This window comes from Chionomys nivalis, chromosome 11 (genome assembly GCF_950005125.1).
Source record: "Chionomys nivalis chromosome 11, mChiNiv1.1, whole genome shotgun sequence".
Lineage (NCBI taxonomy): Eukaryota > Metazoa > Chordata > Mammalia > Rodentia > Cricetidae > Chionomys > Chionomys nivalis.
The window spans coordinates 28,878,946-28,900,338 of NC_080096.1; the positions used below are offsets into that span (position 1 = coordinate 28,878,946).

Genomic DNA, 21,393 nt, shown 5'->3' on the forward strand with positions numbered 1-21,393 from the left:
CCTGGATGCCATTGTCCTCAAGACCTAGCCCAATGCCCTTTGCTTCTATCTGCTTCCTGAGTGGCTCCTTAAACATAGGGTTTGTGACCCCCACTCACACAATATGTTTGCAGTGACCTTGGCAACCTTCCGATCAGTGTCAGTTAGTGGTGGTGTGACCGTCAGGAAGATACTTCCCAGTCAAGGTCAAAGATAAACCAGGGCTGGCAAGAACAGAAGGCCAGGAAGGAAGTCAGCTTGCCTCACAGTGGCCGTAGGGTAGCTCCTAATCAGACCATATTAGCTCTGGCTCTGTTGGAGGAGGGAAGAGATGTGGGGAGACTGAGTCAGGTGGCGCCTGTTCTGTCACTTCCTCTCCCCAAAACTGCAGAGCCACAGGGAAAGGAGGTGGAGAAGTCAGAGGCAACAGAAGTGAAACAGAAACAGGAAACTAAAGAGAAAGACTGAGAGGCCCGGCCTCCATGGCCCTTGATTGAGGTACATGCAGTGCCCATGAGATGATGGGGGGGCAGCCAGGACCAAGGAGTAAGGCTGGTTATCAATCAGTGGGGCCCAGGATCCTCAAATTACAGAGACAGCCATCCGTGCACACTCCAAGCTTGCAGGTGTGTGTGATACACAGAGACACAGACACATACAAGTATGCACACACAGTCCTCAGCAGAGAAGTGTGTCCATCACACCCATAAACACACAGTCTATATGGCAGGACATGGTCACAGGTGTTTCTCCAGACACACCATCACAGTGGTTTTCGGTGAGAGCTGCCAGCTCGTCATACAGAGATGTTTCAGAAACATGGTCAGAGCACCTGAAGTCCTTTTTGGCTCCTAGAGTGGCTCCCTGTGAGAGTCCAGGACAGTAATCGGTAGCATGAAAGGAGAGAAAAGTAAACCACAGGCACAACGGAATGCCAGTCTGCAGTGCCACCTACTGGCAAGAGAGGTTTCTGCACCTTGCCTTCAGGGCAGAACACAGGACACCTGTGCAGTGAAGCTACCAGCCACGGGGCCAAGGGTCGTTGTCCTCCTCCTCCTCCTCTTCCTCCTCCTCCTCTTCCTCCTCCTCCTCCTCCTCCTCCTCCTCCTCCTCCTCCTCCTCCTCCTCCTCCTCCTCCGATTCTGCTGGAGATAGGTGAGAATCTGGCATCCTTGGAGCGTACCACAGCATCAGAGAAGGAATATTAAGGACCATGCCTGCCCACAGGAAAGCAATGGTCCAGTCCACAAAGGCAGTAAGGTAGTAAACCAGGTTCCGTCTTTCATGCCACCTCCATCTGGGACAGGCTGTCTGAAGTGCTGCATGAAGAACCTGAGTCCAGCCGGGCGGTGGTGGCACACGCCTTTAATCCCAGCACTCGGGAGGCAGAGGCAGGTGGATGTTTGGGAGTTCGAGGCCAGCTGGTCTACAAGAGCTAGTTCTGGGATGGGCACCAAAGCTACAGAGAAACCCTGTCTCAAAAAACCAAAAAAAAAAAAAAAAAAAAAAAAAAAGAAGCTGAGTCCAAGTCTGGGCTTTATAAGGGGGACTACCATGATGGGTGACACCAGCTATTGCGGCAGGTGAGACAGTCTGGCATGTTTGCACTGAATTCAGAAATTTCCATTGCAAGGGTGGCTTGGTTGCTTGTGCCTCATACTTGAAGAAAATGTCTACCTTGTAGTGGAATCTGGCTTCTCACTCCATCTGCATCCTTCTGAGCCAAAGCCTTCCGGGGACACTCGAGAATTTGTTTTCAGAGACGGGGAGTGAGGATGGCTTGCTAGATCGGAGCTGCTGGAGTCAACACTGGGTGCTCCCCTTTATTCAAAGCCCATGTTTCACAGTCATTCACTTACCAGCACTCATTAGGGCTCAAGAGACCCCATGGGGCCAATGAGGAGCTGAGATGACGGCTGCAGAGATGGGTGTTGGGGAACCAGCAAGGCCACCTGTAGCCAAGGTCATGTTCCTGTTCAGCTTGAGAGGGTGAATTCAGTCTGACTTGTGATTTACAGTACTTGGAATTTTAAACCCTTGAGTGTCAGGAAAGGGTTAGATAGTCATTAAGTCCCCATCTCTCCCTGCCTCCTTTAGCTAGGGAGTCGATTTCTGTCCTTAAATGCTTAAATGTTGTCCCAGTGGCCAGGATATTTACCTTGATGCAAGGGTCAGCAGACATTCTCTGTAAGAGGGTTGGAGAATATTCTTTTGGCTTTGGCGTTTCCGTTGGTACCATTGAGTTCTGCTGCTGTAGTGTGTCTATAAGCCCAGTGGACGTAGAGTTTAAGACGACAGAAGCTTCTTCACGACAACAAGAAATGGATCCAGTTTGGCCTCACCCCTTATTAGCTCAACTCAATGATCTGCAAACTGAGTTTCACATAGCTTGAAGTTGTTCAAAAGCGGTTTGGAAGGACTGCCCTAATTTCCATCACTGTCAGTGAGGCGGCTTGAACCAGAATGCACTTGCTCAAATGTGTCCCAGCTTTTCAACAGGTCAGCTTTGGGTGAATTCTTCCAGAATGGAGCTTCTCTGGCCACTGTATGGAAAATGATGGACATCCAGGTCCCAGCACTGCCACCTACTAGCTGGGCAACTTTGAGCAAGTTATGACAGCTCCCCAAATCACTGTGTCCTGGACACCTCAAGAGGGTAGAAATGGCCACAGCGTGGTATCTCCTCCAGCAGACTGGATCACAGGAAGATACAGGATTCCCAATGGAGGGCCAGGCCTTCTGAGGTTACCAAGGGACACCCAGGGACACATTTGGGGTCGGGCTATTTACCACATGCTGTGGAGGGGCTTTGATATTCTGATCATCGCTTTACTGCATGCCAATCAAACAGAGGTGTAGTAGCATCGAGTCTGTCAGGGACTTGAACTTCTTGCTAGCTTCTGCTCCTTTTAGCCCATTCTGCTGCATTCCCACTAATGTAGCTGGGCCGTCACGTAGGGGAGGGTTTGTTTTTTTCTTTTTGCGATGGGGATCTCATGCTGCCCAGACCGCAGCTGAGAAGCACCTTGACCTTCTGACTCCTCCTGCTTCCATCCCTCCAGTGTTGGAGTTATAGGTGTGCACCGTCATATCTAGCTTGTGCAGTGCTGTGGGTTAAACCCAGGCTTTTGTATTCGGTATGCAAGCACTCTGCTAGCTGAGCCCAATGCCCAGCTACATCTCCGTCCCCCAGGGGCGTTCTGTAGTAATCTTAGCTGTCTCCATTCCTAATAACAAACAGAGCTACTGTTCTGCTGAGTGGCAGTTCCACGGGGCCTGGGACTCGGTTGGCAAGCACCCCCTAGGAGGAGTGTTCTGCCAGGCCTAGGGATGTGGTGCTTCCAGCTAAAGGCGTCCAGGGTTCTGAGGGCGGTTGGCTCTTCTGCCCCAGTGCTGCGGTCTGAGGCTGGGTCTGGAGCTTTGATGCTCAGCTGGTTTTTAAATCTCCTGGTAACACAATAAACAATGCTTCGTGCTGTCAGGCTCCTCTTCAGCCCTCGAGTCCATCAGGAGGACTGTGCGGCTGCAGCTGGAGCCTGCCCCCAGGACTTCTGGCCTTTTAGTCCAGCTCCAGAAGCTTTTGTCCAGGCTTGAGATGCTCAATTTTGGTTTAGGTAATAGAATTTGGACCTTTCTGCGCTGCCCAGGGCTGTCTGTATCTATTCATGGTGTCTCCAGTGAATTCCGCAGCTTTTTACTGCACCTTATCTCCTTGCTTCTGGGATGGTACCGTTCCTGTTTCCTGAGAAACCTGGATGCGTTTGCCATGTTCATGACCAGGCCCTGGCCACTAAGCCTCCTGCATCCCAGCACATCAGTCTTTCTGACTGGGCACTCTAAGAACACTCTATGAGCCTGCATTCTGCACATCTCTACAAGCTTCTTGTGACCACTGACTGAGCCTTGAGGAAGGAACCCTTCAAGAAGGTGATGGTGATGATGGCCTCACGGCAGAAGGCTACTGTGTGATCTAAGGAAGGCGGAAAGTGCCCTGTGGCTGAGCTTCCTCTCTCACCCCCCTTTTCATTCCCTTGCAGCTGTTCTTAGGTTGCACGACATCTCTGGTCTGTCGTGGAGAACCAGTAGGGGAGGAAGCCCCTTACAGACTTTGTTCTACCCCAGGCCTCCTCTGCTGGCAGGAAGGGTCCTGGCTATAATGATGAAAACGACCCTGTGCAAAAACACCTTTGCTAGCTGGGCGGTGATGGCGCACGCCTTTAATCCCAGCACTTGGGAGACAGAGGCAGGCAGATCTCTGTGAGTTCGAGGCCAGCCTGGTCTAGAAGAGTTAATTCCAGGACAGGAACCAAAAAGCTACGGAGAAACCCTGTCTCGAAAAATCAAAAAAAAAAAAAAAAAAAAAAACACCTTTGCTTTGTGCCCTCCCCGGTGCAGTAATGCCAGTGGCTCCATAAAGCAGCTCTGTCTATCTCACGTGCATCACTGTTTTCCAGGAACAATGTCCGCATGTAACACAGACGGGAACCACATCTGCATGCTGCAGACACAGACAGGAACAGTGTCTGCATGCTGCACAGACAGGAACTGCATCCACATGCTGCAGACACAGACAGGAACAGTGTCCACATGCTGCAGACACAGACAGGAACCGCATCCACATGCTGCAGACACAGACAGGAACCGCGTCCACATGCTACAGACACAGACAGCAACAGTGTCCACATGCTGCAGACACAGACCGGAACCGCATCCACATGCTACAGACACAGACAGGAACAGTGTCCACATGCTGCAGACACAGACAGGAACCGCGTCTACATGCTGCAGACACAGACAGGAACCGTGTCTACATGCTGCAGACACAGACAGGAACCGTGTCCTCATACTGCAGACACAGATGCACACTCAACCCCATGTTTCTCATTTGGCCCAAGCTGGTTCTCATTTCCAGGAGCTCCTGAGCCTTCATCCTCCTTCCTGCAGCTGCTACCCTGAGACACACCGCCCAGAACATGTTCTCGTTCAGATTCTGAGTCAAATGCCTAGAAAGGCAGAGGTCAGAGTCTCCGGTTGCCCTTCTCCCCATTTCCAGGCCCTCTCCTGGCCCTCTGATGGTGCTTTGGGTTTCCCCATTGCTGAAATCCCTGTGGGAGCCAGGTAATCAGAGCACAACCACATGTCTGTTTGCCCCTCCCTTCTCCTCTTAGGGGACCAAGCATCCACTCTTCCACCCTTCCTCTGAGTGCCAGGACCGCTTAGCAAAGGAGGAGGTGACTATCGCTCATCATGTGGAGAAGACAGAGCTGCCTGGTTTCATGCAAAGGTGGAGTCATCACTGGTACCTCTCAGGGGGTCGGTTCATTCCAGAGTCCTTTGTACCGCACCCCAGTGACAGCTCATCACCTCCAGGGTAGCTCAGACTGGCTTTTCCTTCTCCACAGCAGCATCATGCTGGTGCACGTTCAGGGCATCCCTCTCTAAGCCGGCACGTCCTTAGTGTCTTTGGGTTCACATAAGATCAGACCTCACACTTCCCGGTCTCCCTGCAGCAGCTTGCCCTCAGACTCAGCCTGGACAATCACTCACTCAGAGCCTGTGGTTTCTCCATATTTGGGGCTGGAGTGCTCTTTTGTTGCTGGGAGACCTTCCTTACATCATGGTAGGTGGCAGTGACTGGTAGACCCAGGACTGAGGTGAGGAGCTTGGCAGGCAGAACTGCTGAACTTTGCCAAAAAGCTGAAAGCAAAGAAAGCCCCCCCACCCCCAGAGTTGTTAAGCCACTAAAGCGCAATCCAGGAGGAGCCTGCAGTGCCCCCTGCTGGCTAGAGGAAAATTTGCACGTAGGGTACATTCCTCCCATCATTTCCACTCCCATCATTTCTTCCAGCTGGCAGTCAGGTTAGCTCAGGTTAGCAAGTCACAGGAAACAACAGATCACCCTGTGCAGTAGTTCCCAAACATGGCGAGATATAGACAGGGCTGTGCGTATTTTCCATCTGATGGGCTGAAGGGCTGAGGAGCGAAGATCTGGAATCTAGCCTATGTCCGGGCTTGGGCCAAAGGAAGGGCCATCATTTTGTCATTCATTCACCTAGACAGAGTGTTATCTTGTAATCTACACAAGTGCCATAGGAACCAGCAGTCCAGCACAGGAGGATCCATTTAGGGCATCATCCAAGCTTTGACTAAAGGACAGCTTGGAAATCACCTAAAAGGGGGGTAAACTGAGGCTTACAAAAAAGAGGGACTTAAGTCATGCAGTCCATGCCTTAATCCACCCTCTCCTGCACAATGCTCTTCATACTACATGTGACAGTTTCATCCCAAGCCCTTTGACATCCTGGCATCTCTGACTGTGCCGCTCTCGGTCCTATCAATTTCTCCACAACACCCTAACTACCCTGCCAAGTCCTGCTTTCCTTGCCAGGATCATGGCAGTGTTTGCCCAGCAGGGACTGTGAGAATGCTGGCCCCGACTTCCTAAATTCCTTGGAGCATCTGAGCAGAGGGAAGAGGGCAACAGGCAGGATGGTGGACAGTGAGGCGCCAGGAAAGGTCACCAGATGAGGCTCGGAAGTGTGTCAGGGAGCCTACAGCGAGGTAACCCTACTGCTGTGAACCTAGAGTCTGCTTAGCCGCAGCCGCCCGCCGGGGTGTCTGGGCCACGCCGTAAGGCACATGGGCAGCCACTGTGCCCATCTCCTGTGCCCCAGCCACATGAAACATCTGGTCATCAAAGAAGATGTGTGGGCGGATCTTCTCAAGAAGGGGGCCCTTGGGCGCTCCAGCTAGGAATAAGGCCTCATCCGTCTCCAGGCCCCAGCTTCGCAGGGTCTTGAGGGCCCGAGCCCCAGAACTGGCTGCGCTGCGCGCTGTCACCAAGTAAGTACGAATCGGGCACTCCAGCCGCAGGCCTTTGGAGTAGAATTTCTTCTGCAGTCTACCGAGTGCTTCCAGAAAGCCTTTTAGGGGGCCCTACGGAGTTAAGGAGACACTGTAAGATCACCCTGCTAAACATCTGCCCTTTTATCCTAAAGCGCTAGGCTGTTGGGGTAGGAAATCCCTAAATCTTTTTGTTGCTTTGCTCTGCCTCTTCTGGCTACTGTGTACCTGCCGGGCTGTAGGTACCTGTAGTCTGGGGTCTATCTTACTGTGACCAGGGCGGTGCCAGGGTAACTGTTGCTAGGCAAATCCATCCATGTCTCTTGCAGCAATCTATCCTGCAGCTCTGTAAGTGTGGTTGTCTGTGTTCATTAGCAAAGAAGGAATTTAAACAAGCTAGTAATGACGGCATGGGCACCTGCCAACCAGAGTAGACTCTCTATCTGTGAATATCTGGGCCAGATGGCTCAGTATTGACCATGAACCTGTCTGTGGACAGACGGACATGTGGCTCAGGGTGTTGGGCTTAGGCTCTCTGGGGTCAGGGGATGTGTCTACAGTAATAAAGCTACGGCAGGTATATGAATAAAGAACTAGATGGTACAGAATGTCGCCCATTTTCAAAGCAATTGGAGCCAAGGAAGGTGGGCTGCTAGTTCTGGGGATTTCCCTAGCTGGGTAACCTGGGGTAAGCAGTCTTCTTCAGGGTCTCTGTCAACCACTTAGTGCAGAAAGTGTCCTGCCCGCAGCTCCTAGATTTCTGTAAAAGCTTAAGTTGGAGCTCCCAGCAAGGCCGTAGAATCCCATTGCTCCACCCATAGGGAATTTCTAACAAGCTCCAAGACATGTTCTGTTCTCAGAGAGCCATTGAGAAGAGTGAGGGCAGGTGAGGCTTTCTGAGTCACGTAATCAAGGCAACAGTAAGAGGTGGTCCCAGGTCACCACAGCCTCAGCTACCCACACTAGGGTAATAGAGTTCTTCTTGTCTCCTGGTGACAGGAGCAGGGGCTTCTGGAAGGGTAGGTGCTTACTCAGAAGGGGATTTAAAAAGAGGAGCTGAGGTTTACAGGGTAAGGTCAGTGGATTGGGGGGGTGGCTTGGATTTTAGGGAGGGCTGGGGACTTCAGAGAAGGATTGAAGACTCAGAATGGGGGTGGGTGCTTCTGAGAGGAGACGGAGACCTTAGAAAGGGGTTTGGAGGAACAAAGCAGGGAGGCAAAGGAGTCTTCAGAGAGAAGCTTGGAGAGATGCTAGAGGCCCCGAGAGGTGGGGGATGCGACTTGAGTGAGGAGGTGGGACTCAGTGAAGGGGTGGAGTCTCACTGAAGGGAGCCAGGGGCCAAGTATGAGAGAGGGTTAGAACTTGGGAGGCAGAGGCAGGCAGATATACACAGAGAAACCCTGCCTTGAGAAACGAGAGAGAGAGAGACAGAGAGAGAGAGAGACAGAGAGAGACAAAGAGAGAGACAGAGAGAGAGACAGAGAGAGAGACAGAGAGAGAGACAGAGAGACACAGAGAGAGACAGAGAGAAAGAGAGAGACAGACAGAGAGAGACAGAGAAAGGCAGAGAAAGAGACACACAGAGAGGAGAGAGAGAGAGAGAGAGAGAGAGAGAGAGAGAGAGAGAGAGAGAGAGAGAGAGAGGAGGCTTGAGTCTTGGCAAGAGAACCTGGTGGGGATGTGGGCTTAGCCTGGGTTTGGCCCTAAGCTGGGTTCTGGGGAATAAGGGGCTATTCGGGGGTCCTGGGAGTGTGGAGCACCTGAGCCAAAGGTTTGTTCTCGTGGGCCTTCTCATGCTCGAAGAATCTGTCCAGTCCATGGGCCTTGACAATGCGCTCTGACTCGTCAGAGAAGAGCACAGCGTCCCCATCGAAGGCCACGCGGAGCTGACTCTGGGACACAACCACGTCCCTGCTGGGGCTGAAGATGGTGGCAGCAGCAATCCCTGCACAGAGAGAGGTAAGTGTTGTCTGCCTAGGCACAGGAGAGGGTGTCTCACGCCGTCCTTATTCCACCAGCTTCCCCAGAACTAAAGGCAAGCGTAACAGGGACTCCTATTGAAAGTTTAATTTGGGAGTCTGTGGATCCTGGCTATAGGTATGCAGCAGCTGTAGCTTAGAGGTGTCACTCTGAGGGTTCCCACCAAGGTCTAGAGGCCGCCTCATTAATACTATCTGCGTGGAGAGCTCCAGAGGTGACCTTGGGCAGGAGGACACTGAAGAGCTATTTATCAGCCAGCGTGAAGAAATTCGAATACTTTAACACTGAAGAAGATCAGGCTGGTGTGGACTAGTCAAATACCAGTCTTGGCTGGGAGCACAGGACTCCTACATCCCTGTTCTGTTTGGAGTTCTGCACCCTATATGAACCTCCAGCAGACAGGGAAGCATGCCTTGGGGGGTGCAGACACTCCTTCACTAGCCAAGTTACATACTTTCTCTAGACCAAGATAAAATTAAGGTTCTTTCAGGTCCGTTTGAGGCTGAGCTCTCAGACTGCAGGAGAGATGGGTGGGTGTGGACACACTGTCTACAGCTGCCAAGCACCCAGGTATACTGACGTCACGCTGGTTCAGACTGTGAAATATGTGCTTGGTCCTGGGAAGCAGCGTTAACTATCTGTGACAATATATAGAGACTTACTGCAACCAGGGCTCCTCTGGGTGCAAGGAGGCCTGTCAGAGACCAAGGCTCCAGGTTAGAATCAGCTGAATCCCCTTCCCATGGTTGTCATCTCTCTAAAGGCCCCTTCTACCCTACTCCTTGGGAATCTAGGGTCATGGAGGTAGGCTTCCGCAGAGCTCTGGCAAGAGCTAGCAGCAGGGTTGTTGGCTGCTTGAAATACGAATCTTCCCTCTTGTTCACTGGCCCAGTGATGGATGGAAGCTTCCTGATCACACAGGAATCAGAACTCCCATCAGTCCTGAGGAATCTTAGGAAGCAGAAGCTTTCTGGGCTGTCAGGAAAGTTTCTATGGAAACAGAAGGCTAGGTGATGCTGATGGATGTACACAGTAGGGCGGGAGATGGGAAGGAGCATTAGGGAGGGCTTCGCTTTCACTTTACAAGGCAGATCATGGGGGCTGGAGAGATGGCTCAGTGGTTAAGAGCATTGCTTGCTCTTCCAAAGGTCCTGAGTTCAATTCCCAACAACCACATGTATTCACAAACATATGTAATGAGATTTAGTGCCCTCTTCTGACCTGCAGGGATACATGCAGGCATCACACCGAATACATAATAAATAAATATAATCTTTAAAAAAAAAAAGGCAGATCATGGGATGTATGCACAGATCCCTTTGCAGTTACCTTGGCAACCCCAGCGCTTGTTCAGAGCTTTAGGACCAGGACCAGGCTCCTCCCCACTGGGACCCCTTTATGTATGCGCAAGTGTCCCCATATTCTCCCTCCTCGTTCTGACTTACCCTCATCAATGGCTTCTCGCACTTTTTCCGCATCAGCTGACAGGTAGAGGTTGGTGTGATAGGCCTTGAGGTAGCAGATGGGGCTGTTCCCACCTGTCATGCAGAATCGCTCAATGAACAGGTCTGTGGAGGTAGAGAGAGCCCAGATGAGGCCCCAGAATGGTCTCTCTGTGCCTAGTATGAGCTGCCTGGGATCTGAGTGGGGGAGGGGGAGCAGAGGGCCTCTCTATTTCCGCCTGGCATTTCCCCTGCATCTTTCCTCAAGGAAACAGAATGGTCACACATCTGGAGAAAGCTCCTGGTTCCCAGCCTCCCTCCTACTCAGACCCGGACTTCCTGGTCACAACTGATTGTACTAATTGGCAGAGTCTGGACCCAGCCGAGCCGATCAGAGTCCAACCTGGGGAGCTTGCTCCCATGGTGGCAAAAGCTGTGTAATAGTTGCTGACTGACGAGTGGCCACTAGCCTCAGCCACTACCCGAGGACTGCTGTCTTCCTCACAGCCCACAACAAGCAAGGTTAATACCACCCCACAGAGGTTCCCCCAGGGCCCTACGCAAGCACGGAGTGCTGCTGATTTTGACTGCTCAGTACCTATGGTTAAATAGCGCTAACCTCGCCCTCACACTCAGAAATTTGAAATCAGTATTATAAAATGCCAGCTGGAGACTAAGGGTGTGGCTTAATGACTGAACACACACAGAGGCCCGGTTTCATTCTCCAGCACCCAAAATAAGCAAATACAGTTTGAAGTAGTGAATGGGGCTGGAGAGATAGATGACTCGGTGGTTAAGAGCCCTGGCTGTTCTTCCAGAGGACCCGAGTTCATTTCCCAGCATCCATGTAGCAGTTCCTAACTGTCTGTAACTCCAGCTCCAAGGCTCCTGATGCCTCTTCTGACCTTCAAAGGTCCCTCACACAGGTGGTATGGCATTCACTAACAGACACACACATAAAGGGTTTTTTGTTTTGTTTTGTTTTACAAAGGTAGTAAAGCACATGTTTTTAATCCCAGTACTCAGGAGGCAAAGACAGACAGAACTCCGCAAGTTCTAGGACAGCTAGAGTCGGAGATGCCCTGTCTTAAAAGAAAAAGAAAGGAAGAAAGGAAGGAAGGAAGAAAAGAAAGAAGAAATGGTGGCACATGTCTACAATCTGAAATTCTAGTACTAGGAAGGTTAAGACAAGAGACTCTCAAGTCTAAGGCCAGCCTGGAATACACAGTAAGATCCTGTATCAAAATTAAGTTAAAATAAAATGAACACCTAACTGGGTTGTTGGCTGCTTGAAACAAGAGCTTGTAAAGCTATAAATATGGATGAGTTAGTGTTGGTATTTTTTTCTTTATGATTTATTTATTTATTTTTTTTATGTGCATTGGTGTTTTGCCTGCATGTGTGTCTGTGTGAGAGTATTGGTTCTCCCAAAACTGGAGTTACAGACAGCTGTGAGCTGCCATGCAATCTGAACCTGGGTCTTCTGGAAGAGCAGCCAGTGCTCTTAACCACTGAGCCATCTCTCCAGATCCTGGTTTCTCTGTTTTAAAAAACGTCATGTGTTTGGGTGTTTTGCCTGCATGTGTGTGTATGGACCCTGTGCATGCCTGGTTGCCTGTGGAGACCAGAAGAGGGGCTGGAAGTATTCAGATTTCCTGGAACTGTAGCTACAGATTAAAACAAAGGAATATGCTTGCTAAATAAGCACAAGGGTCCATTTGGCCCGGAGAGAATACAAACCAAAGAGAGATCGCCAAGACTTGGATTCTGGCCTCTCCGGGCCCATTTTTTCTTCCTGCTCTGTGGTTCTGAGTCATCCTGGAATCGACAATGGTTCCCTTTGCTGGAAGCTTGCTCTGAGATACTGAGAACCTTCAATCAAAACTGTAGCAAAAGGAGACACACCCTTTCATCCTGAACAGCCCCTGATCTCCCATCAGTCTCATGAGACTTGCTAGTCTCCTCCAGCTAGAGAAACCGAGGCACAGAGACAGCAAACACCTTTCCTTTTACACAGGGAGCAGGGCCTGTCTCGTGTGGGCTGTAACTGGCTGGTGCCAGCTTGCAAGAGTCAGCTATTAAATATCCAGGAATTTTATGAGCCAGTTATGTTGATCAACCATGGGTAGCCAGAAATCGGCCACGGGCAACATCCTGTAAACAGGCAGCATTTTCAAATCAGTTTTGTTTATTTTTACAGGTTTTTGTTTTTCGTCAGTGTTTGTTTTTCTAGACAAGGTTTTTCTCCCTGTAGCCGTTGACTCTCCTGGACCTACCTCTGTAGATCAGGTTGGCTTTCAACTCAGCGATCAACCTACCTCTGCCTCCCAGGAGCTGGGATTAATGGTGTGTGCCACTGTACACAGCATTATAGTCTTTTTTTTTTTTTTTAATTTTTTTGAGACAGTCACGTGTAGCCTAGGCTGGCCTCACTGTGTATCTGAAGATGCGCTACTCATTCTTCTGCCTCCATTTCACCGACTGCACAGCTGCTGGGGTTACAGCTTCATATGCCACCATGTCTTGGTTGTTTGCTTTCTAATGTGGTACTGGGGGAGGGGTCTAGCCAAGGACTTCACGCATGTCCGGCAAACACAATTAAGCCACATCCCCAGCTCCTTGTTTGTTGTTTGTTTTAAAACAGGGTCTCATGTATTTCAGACTGGCCTTGAACTCACCGCATAGCCAAGGGAGACTTCGAATTCCTGCCCCCATCTCCTGAGTGATGGCATAAGATGCATGCATTGCTATACCTAGCTTTTAAGCAGTGTTGGAGATTGAGCCCAGGACTTTCTGCCTGCTAAGCAAATACCCTACCAGTTGGATCACATCCTCAGCCTTACATGTTTTAAAAGACCAGGTTAAAAATATAATACAATGCCATGTTAGTAGAACATCACTGGGCTTAGGAAGGCAGTCTGTAAAGCCTAACCCAGCCTGACCCTGCAAGGTGTGGCCTTCCCCCAGGGGGCGTGTGTGGTAGGGGCATCCCGTGGTCACTTCCCATGCCTACCATAGTGGTTGATACTGTTGATGAGACGGACTCCCACTTGAGCATGGTTGTTGGTCATGAGGACAATGTCAAAAACATCTTCGCTATCGGGATACAGCTCCCGAAGCTGCTTGTTCACAGCCTCCAGGGCCTGGGAGGGAGAGAGCAAAGACCAGGTCAGAGTTCCAGGGATTGAGTGTAGTTGGTGGCTAGGGATCCATTGAGAAAGGAGAGGGGAGGCCAGGGACAGGCGTGATTTTGAATGAGATCTGTGCACACTACCACCCTTTAATGCCATAATTCCACCGTTGTGGGGGTTGTTCACTACTCAGCTATTCAAAGGCATTTCACTAAAGGCGGATGAAGGGGGATCGATCCTCAAGCTGGTTACCCATTCTGGGGCTCCATCAGTCCCAAGGACGGTGGCCTCCTCTTCCTACCAAGTCTCAGTCCTCTAGCTGTGGGGTTTGCCTCTACCAGGCAGAGCTGCTGAGGGAGGCCTCCTGTGGGCTGCTTCAGGAACCGGCCCCTCACCTTCACAAAGGGGAAGGCTGGCCCGGGGCTGAAGGGCTCATTCTCGTGCTCCAGCTGATACCGCACATACTCCTCCACCCCCTGCTCCGTGTAGATCCTCTGCTCCTCGTCCATGCGAAACAAGGCTCTGGAGGACACAGCGATGGTGACCGCATTCTGAGGCTTTGGCTACGGGAAGGACAGTGGGACAGGCCGTTACTCAGACTCACTCTGAGGCAGGTGTACTGCAAGCCCTCCCTGGACCTGGGGACGTGGAGAAGACCAAGGCTCTGATCCAGAGCAAGTCAGTCTTGGGCAGAGGTCACTCTGGGTTGGACCCTGCTGGAGACCGGCTCCTTATTACGGGTGTGATAAGAAGGAGGGCAGGCCCTCAGGGAGTGTATGATACTGCTGGCCATCTGGACACCATGGAAAATGAGTACAATGCATACAGACAAAGTAAGGCCGCACTGAGATGACTCCCAAACGGTTTCCATCATGAAAGAAGGGCTGCATGTCGCCAGGAAGAAATTAGTGCCCAGGAACACAGTAATTATATAAGAATTTTTAAAATCTCAGCTTGGATCTGTTTCCTGAGAAATCTGTTTCCTGAGCTGCAGACTCATGTATCTAACTGCCCCAGTCAACCAACAGACCCACAGACACCCCAATTTACAGCTCCTGAGGCTGAGTTCCCCACCCTTACCCCCAAACCCAAACCCAAATCCCCCCTTTGTTGTGTCTTGTTCTCAACGCCCCATTTACTCATCCAGATCACCACGAACAGACAACCGAAGCCAGGAAGTAAACCTTCACCCCGCCTTCCCCCACTCCTTTCTGTGTTGATTAAGCGTCCAAGTCACCCATAGCCCAGGCCACCATCACCTCTACCCTTCCCACATTTTCAGAGGGTCTGTCTAAAGTGCACACACAATCACAGCTCACCTGGTCACACCTAGTCAGCGGTACGGAGTCAAGCAGACTGCCTTTCCCGCAGAGCAAGAAGTCCTTTGCAAGAGGCCTCTACTTCCTTTCCACTCTCAGCTTCCCCTTACCCATCTTTGCTCAACCTCTCCTTTCTCATGTCTTCATGCACCTTCCCCTTGTCCACTGACCCTTGAACCTGGTGTTCCCTTGCTCACTATCCTCACTATTGCTCACTATGGCAAATATACTATTCCCCGCATCCTCTGTCTAGTTGACTCGTGCCCTTGCTCTGGAGCTCCTCTTCAGTTGGTTCCTCTATGGCGTCTGGGGGGAGGGGGGAGACAGGAGGACAGAATCCGGAGGCAATGGGATGGGAGTGTATAACAGACACGGGAAGCAAGGTTTCAATGATGGCTTCAGGGAAGTCATTGGGGGATTGGAGGCCTTTGAGGAAGGCCACGAGAACTGGTGAGCACAGACCCGGCCTTCACAAAAGTGAGCAGAGGCCAGGATGGAGGAGAATGTAAACATGTCCAGAAGGATAGGTGGGGGCCGGATTTCATAGGGGCCTCCTCACAAGAGGGTCTCAGCACTCCTTCCCAAATGCTGTATCTGAATGAATCCCCTAAATCTCACGTTGAACTATAATCCTGAATGTGATCATATTAAGGGGTAGAGCTTTTGAGAGTGGTTAGGGCTTTTCTTAGAAGAAAAGTCACAAGAGTTTGCCTTGACTATTTCACCATGTGTGGATGTAGCTAGAAGTTAGCATCTTTAAACGAGAAAAGGAACCCCAGTCTTCTGGTTCCTTAATTTTGGACACCCAGCCTCCAAAACTGCAAGAGAGAAATTTCTATTGTTTACAGTGTAAGTCATTCAGTCTGTGTCACTTTGATACAGTAACCCAGATGGACCAAGACTTGGGTAGAACAGGGTGAGAGGAATGTCACCATGGACAGCAGCTGGACCCCGACTGAATTCTGGGGAAGACCTGAACATGGGTGTGTAGGAAGCGCATGGACATCACTTCTCTGCGACAGTCTTAGGGTCATGATCCTTTACAGTTGAGACGACATGGGTTCAAACTGAAGCCAAGACTTACAGGGGGACCTAAAACTCTGGCTCGTTTATGATAATCGGAGGATGATGTATTCCACCCACTGCTAGGCTCCAAAACGATTGGCAGCATTGAGTGATGCTAGGCTGGGGCCATGTCAGGAGGCAAGACAGGTTTAGTCTCTGTCCCCAAGGAGCTTCTGGCCCATTCTCCTTGCAGAGACTCCTTTAGAAGATGGGGCGAGGAGGCTGCCACCATGGACAGCGGCTGCAGAAACAGACCGTAGGTGTGTGAGGACTGTGCGGACGGACGCCACTTCTCTGTGATCTGGGCAGCTCTAGAAGCTGGGCCTTTATGGAAATGCTCTATAAGCTGTGCTGTGTGGCTGTGCAGTAACTTCAAAAACGACGGGTGATGCTGAAGATTTGAAATCTAACATCACTTACTTTATAAACACACACACACACACACACACATGAATGCATATGTGCGTGCGGAGCCCAGAAGCGGGCATCAGTGTCTTCCTCTATTACTCGCCACTGAATGTTTTGAGACAGGATCGCTCCCTCACTAAGGCTGGAGCTCACTGACTGGCTACACTGACTGGCCAGTGGGCCCTGTGCTCCAGGGATCTGTCTCCACTTGCTGACTCATACACACTTGTATGAGCAGTTACATATATGACTCATCACACATGTAACTGCTGGAGATCCAAACTCAGGCTCCTTGTGCTTCTGTGCCAGGCACTTCACCGAGTGACCCATATTCTCGGTCCTAAATTCACCTAATTTTAACGAATTTAAGCTGCTTAAATTAATGGCCAGTGAAACCCCAGAGCCTCAAAATAGGAATGGAAAACCCAAAGATTTCTGCAAAGTCGTGTAGCTGACCACAGCTTGTATTGAACTTTTTAACTTCAGCCAAGATGGTGTAGGTGGCCAGCGGGGCCGATGAAAGACAATAGTGCAAAGGTGCCCCTCCCCTCTGAGGTTCAACCCAATCTTGCCAGTTTCTGACCATCTGTGTGTCCATTTGTCCATATGGGTTTGGGAATTTCTCAACGTCATCAGCACTTGGGAGTCTTAGAGACAGAACTGTCATTCCCTTCTTTTAGCAACTTCCTTGGACACAACCCAGCTTCCCTTCCCATATTTTGAAGAAATGATGAGAAGCATCGTGTCCTCATCCTGGGATGTTTCATGGTGCGATACTCTTCTCCTGGAGAACAGTGGTCTCTGATACAGCATAAGAGAGGTGCAGGAATCCAAGTGCTATAGATTGTCCGGCCTCCAAGTGGGTCTGAAGGAACAGGTGACAAGGTCTGTGCAGAGCCCGGAAAAGCTGAGCCCTTGTAGACTGGCCCTTTTATGCCTGACCAGGTCACTTAACACCCAAGCCAAATGTGATGTATGCCAAAATCTGAACATCCACTTCAGGCTAGGAACTGGGTCAGAACAACCTAGGGGCTCAGCCTGGGCTGAGCTTTAGGGAGCCATGGTCTTGTCAGCTCTGAGACTCAGCTGATCGCTGTGGCTTCGGGGTGAAGGTGAAGAATTAACAGTGGGTAGCCCAGTGCCACTGGCCTGTCCAAGGAGCTTCCACTTAGACCAGCAATCTGTCTCTTGCACTCGAGATAGGAACATAGCCAAGCAAACTGCTATTTCTGGAAGGACATAGGAGGGATGCTCGGGAGAACAGGACAGCTCTGGGTGAAGGCCTCTGGTGGCCTTCACTAGGTTAAATATTTCACTCAAACTCCTGGGAATTAAAATGAGCCCAGACAAGGCCCTGATGGGACCCATGAGACTTGCAACCCCCAAAATAGCCTGTGGGAAGAGGGGCTATGACAGGAAGGAGCAGGAGCTGAGAACGCCACCTAATCAGACAAGGGTTCAAGGGCAGAGGAAGGGGCCGTGACTGACACGGCCTGGTTCTCAGAAATGGGTTTTGGAACACTGAGGACTCATTCCTGTTTTCCAGTGTTCGTCCCTCCCCATCCCTCAGGCCAGGACATTGGCCCAGGTTTGCATCTCACTGGCCCGACTGTGGCCAGACCCAACCTCAATCCACCCAAATAGCAGGCCAGTGTTGTCTTTATAAAATGAAAGTGGAACCAAGTTAATCTCTGCTTAAAAAAATAAGCAAGATCCTGCAGCAGTCCCATTATGATTTTTATACTTTTAAAAGTAGATTGATCTTTTCTTTATAGTTAAGTGAATCCTTAGGCAGAACCCCAATATGTAATATGAGCAACAATATAATTGCTTTAGCTCTATTTTAGAACTCAGATGTGATAGCTACCTACCTACCAACCTATCTACATGAATGTATTTGTTACAAAACTAACCAATGGATACAACTTCTGGGTAACAATGCATTTGAAAGCAGGAGTCAGGGCACTGCCACAGACTTAAACTTTGGTATCCAGCCACTTTATTTTTATGTTTCTGCACAGCCCCAAGAAAGCCCTGATTCGCACCACTAAACACTTGAGAATGGGAAGAGCTGCTTTTTGCAGTTATTTAAAGTGTTTTTTTTTTTAAGAAAATAAATTGGATTCATGGGTCTGAAGACTGCCCGAGACATGGGATTCCACAGAACCCAGTAGGAAAGCCTCAACCCACTAAATAAGATCCATCCATCAGGGCTGTCCCTGGGCTGGGAGCCTTTTTGGGTCCTTGTAAGACTTCTCCCAAAAATCCCACACAGTACAGATTCTGAACAAGGCCCTTGGCTCCAGAGACAGCTCCTTGCTTTTCAACCATTCTGTTCCCCTCGGTCCAGGAGGCTACACTCACTGAAGATCAAAGCCTTCCCGGTGGCAGTGGCCCCCTCCCCTATGATCCCACAGTACTGTGAGATCTTTAACCTGAACATCCACCATCTCTGTTGCCTCCGTGGGCACACTGCAAACTCCTGAGACAGGCAGCTTAATCTCAGTAACCAGGATGAGTGAAGGCCCCCCTGAGATGACGGTGGATAGCGTGGCCTTCTGGGTAAAGTCACTGGAGTGAAGCGGTGGGATGCTTTAAGATCAGTTACTGGGTCTAAGGTAGTGGCGTGAATAAGACCAATGTGTCACGAACTTGTCCAATAGAGGAAGAGAAATTCTTGCCTCTGCGAGAAGTTGCAAAGGGCTGATGCCACCATTGTGATTTCTGTATTATTAATGCCCACCACGAATCAGAAGCATTGTCTAGGATGCAAGGCCTAGCGTTGGGAGCTCAGAGCCTGGGAACGAGGCCCTGAGCCTGGAGCAAGTAACAGTTTCTTTAAAATGCAGGGAAAGCGACCCCTCTGATTCCCCAGGGCATGGGTCTCCAGTTAGAGCCCAAGCGCTGAGGCTTGAGTTGGGAAGCCCAGCTGACTCCACGGACGCTGGAGACCTGAAAACACTGCGAGCAGCGGGGCTTCCACTTCCCACTGAGCCCGGGCGCTGCTGCCGGGGTCGCTGACCAGCTCTGTCAACAAGTGCAGTCCGCGAGCGCTTCAGGGGCTGCCAGCGCTGCAGGGGAGGGGACAGGTCCCTGATGACAGCATGGGGGAGGGGGGTTCTGGCGTGGAACCTGAGCCCGGGATGGGGGAATAAACCACCGCCACCAGAGCAGAGCTCCCAAAATAAACTGGAGCCCGAGCCAACTGCCGGGCACATTCTGGGGCGAAGGAGCTGTGTCCCCTCCGGGAGGGGCTCCACGAGTCCCTTTCCAGAGGGCTTGAGACCCCTCCTTGGAAGTTGCTCATCCAGTGTCCCTCCCAAACCTAAGCCCTGCGTTTTACCGATTTGGGTTTCTTCTTGGGCGAGAGATTATCATAGAAAGTCTTGGCCTCCTCCCAGCGCGGCGCCGCAGTGTTTTCTGCCCCTGGTCCGGGTTCACGAACCTCCCGGGGCTGTCCGGGTTCCATGGTTCGGCTCGGATCCGATCCGGCCAGGCGGGAGCAGGTGGCGGCAGAGACACGGAGCTCGCAGAACTGGATTGCGGGAGGGAGGCGCGTCCCGGGCAGAAGAAGCAGGCGGGCAGGGCCGGGAGGGAGTGCGAGTGAGCCCGCCCCGCCCGCCCGCCGCGGGTTGGGGGGGGGGGACAAGTGGGTTCAAGGAGCCGCTGGCGTTTAGGGGACCGCTGAGCTCTGGTTCTTCGACTGACCCGTGTCTGAAACAAGTCGGGGCAGGTGCAGCCTGCTTTCTGGAGAAGGCCAGCTGGAACCAGACTTGTAGGGTGCTGCGGATTCAGGGTTATAGGGATGAAGTTCAAGGGCACTGAGAAAGGAGGAAGCCTAACAACTTCCCCCTAACACAGGGATTCCCAAAGCAAAAAATAAATAGGTAAGCACTCCTCCAAACTAACAGGCCCCTTGTCCCTTGGGTGCCAGCATCCTGGGACCCTGCTCAATCAGCCGCCTTTTCTCAAATCCCGGCCCATCCTTGGACCCAGGGAAGTGGTGGGCAGACAACTCCGTTTATGAATAGGGTGCCTTATTGCAGGTGGGGTAAGTGTGGGACTTCCACATACAGACGAAGGGGCTCTTGAATCCAGGGCGCTGTTAAGCTCGCCTGGTAGGCGACACAAGAGAGATTCCAAGGGACTCTGAAACCGGATTCATGTCGGCTCCCCTGTATTCCAGCAGAGGGCGTGAATTTCCAGGTCCCGGGTGCTGAACTTGGGGTGGTTAGTGACAGTTGTGAGGTGGCTGAAGGAAGGGAAGGGAGGAATGGGGTCTGGGACCCAAAGAATTATAGCCTAGCATTTTTGAAGATTAGGGTATTGTCCACGCTGGTAAAGAGCCTGTGTTATCGAGTCCAGGACACAGCCATCTCTCAGAGGTGAATAGGATACCCTGAAAAATATTAGCCTAACTGGGGGCATCCTTTGCCTGGGACCTGGGAAAGAGTGGAGCAGTGTCTAGCTTCCGCCGTGCCCTGGGAGGAACCAAGTAAATCTTGTTCTGTAGCTGCTTCCTCCTGCCGAAACATTCCTTCCTGGGAGGTTTGTAGGCCCAAGAAACTTACAAGGATCAGGAAGCCCAGGAGGTTTTAAAGACTTGGGGTTCCCTCCCAATGATATAAAGGGCAAAGTAAACCAGAAGAGGTGAGCACCTTTGGTGGTGTAGCCAGCCTGCAAGCTGAATGGGAACCCCAACCTTATAGCTTTTCTGAGTCACCACCAGTGCTGAATTTTCTGGTGAGGCTGTTTCCCCCAGTTGCCCAGATTCTTTAAAGAACCGTCACCCACACACCTGTACGTAACCCCAGTGAGCTCACCCGTAGGCTGGACTTGGATTACATCACTTTGGGTGTTGCCTTGTATCTGGAGTGAATAGAGATATCTCTCTGGAAAGACAGTAACATAGATTTGGGTGAGAGGAGAGGGGAAATTAAAAAATAAAAATAAATTTGGGAAAGTAGTTTCCGATGTATCCTTTTCCAAACTGGAATGGATGGGGATGAGTGTTTTATTTACATAAAAGTAATCCATCCCCAACAATTCTGATTTATGTGACTGGCTTGAAAAGATGACCTGGGTCAGTCACATTTCTCTTTCTTTAGAATGTGGAGTTAGGTGGTCAGCCTCCAGCATCTCCCAAAAGGCCTGGATGAGCCTCTGCAGAGTGTTAGAGTCCTTCTAAAACAGAGCGTGTGTAGTCAGAGAAGTCTCTGTGGGCGG

General features: G+C 50.9%; 1 protein-coding gene across 1 annotated transcript; it reads right to left on the bottom strand.

Annotated features, from left to right (window-relative positions):
• Positions 1–1,118: 1,118 nt before the first annotated feature.
• Positions 1,119–19,688, bottom strand: Nt5c1a (5'-nucleotidase, cytosolic IA). The gene is made up of 6 exons (XM_057785278.1): positions 19,511–19,688; positions 13,771–13,938; positions 13,258–13,387; positions 10,248–10,370; positions 8,583–8,767; positions 1,119–6,915 (listed from the first exon to the last, which is right to left on the bottom strand). Exons 1-6 carry the CDS (start codon positions 19,634–19,636, stop codon positions 6,547–6,549), a joined length of 1,101 nt encoding a protein of 366 aa, XP_057641261.1. The 5' UTR covers positions 19,637–19,688; the 3' UTR covers positions 1,119–6,546.
• Positions 19,689–21,393: the final 1,705 nt, after the last annotated feature.

Coding starts and splice junctions, on each gene's coding strand:
- Nt5c1a (XM_057785278.1), bottom strand. CDS start 19,636: ATGGAACCCGGACAGCCCCGGGAGGTTCGTGAACCCGGACCAGGGGCA. Junction 13,939..19,510: donor CCAAGAAGAAACCCAAATCG/GTAAAACGCAGG, acceptor TCCTTCCCGTAG/CCAAAGCCTCAGAATGCGGT. Junction 13,388..13,770: donor CAGCCTTCCCCTTTGTGAAG/GTGAGGGGCCGG, acceptor TCTCCCTCCCAG/GCCCTGGAGGCTGTGAACAA.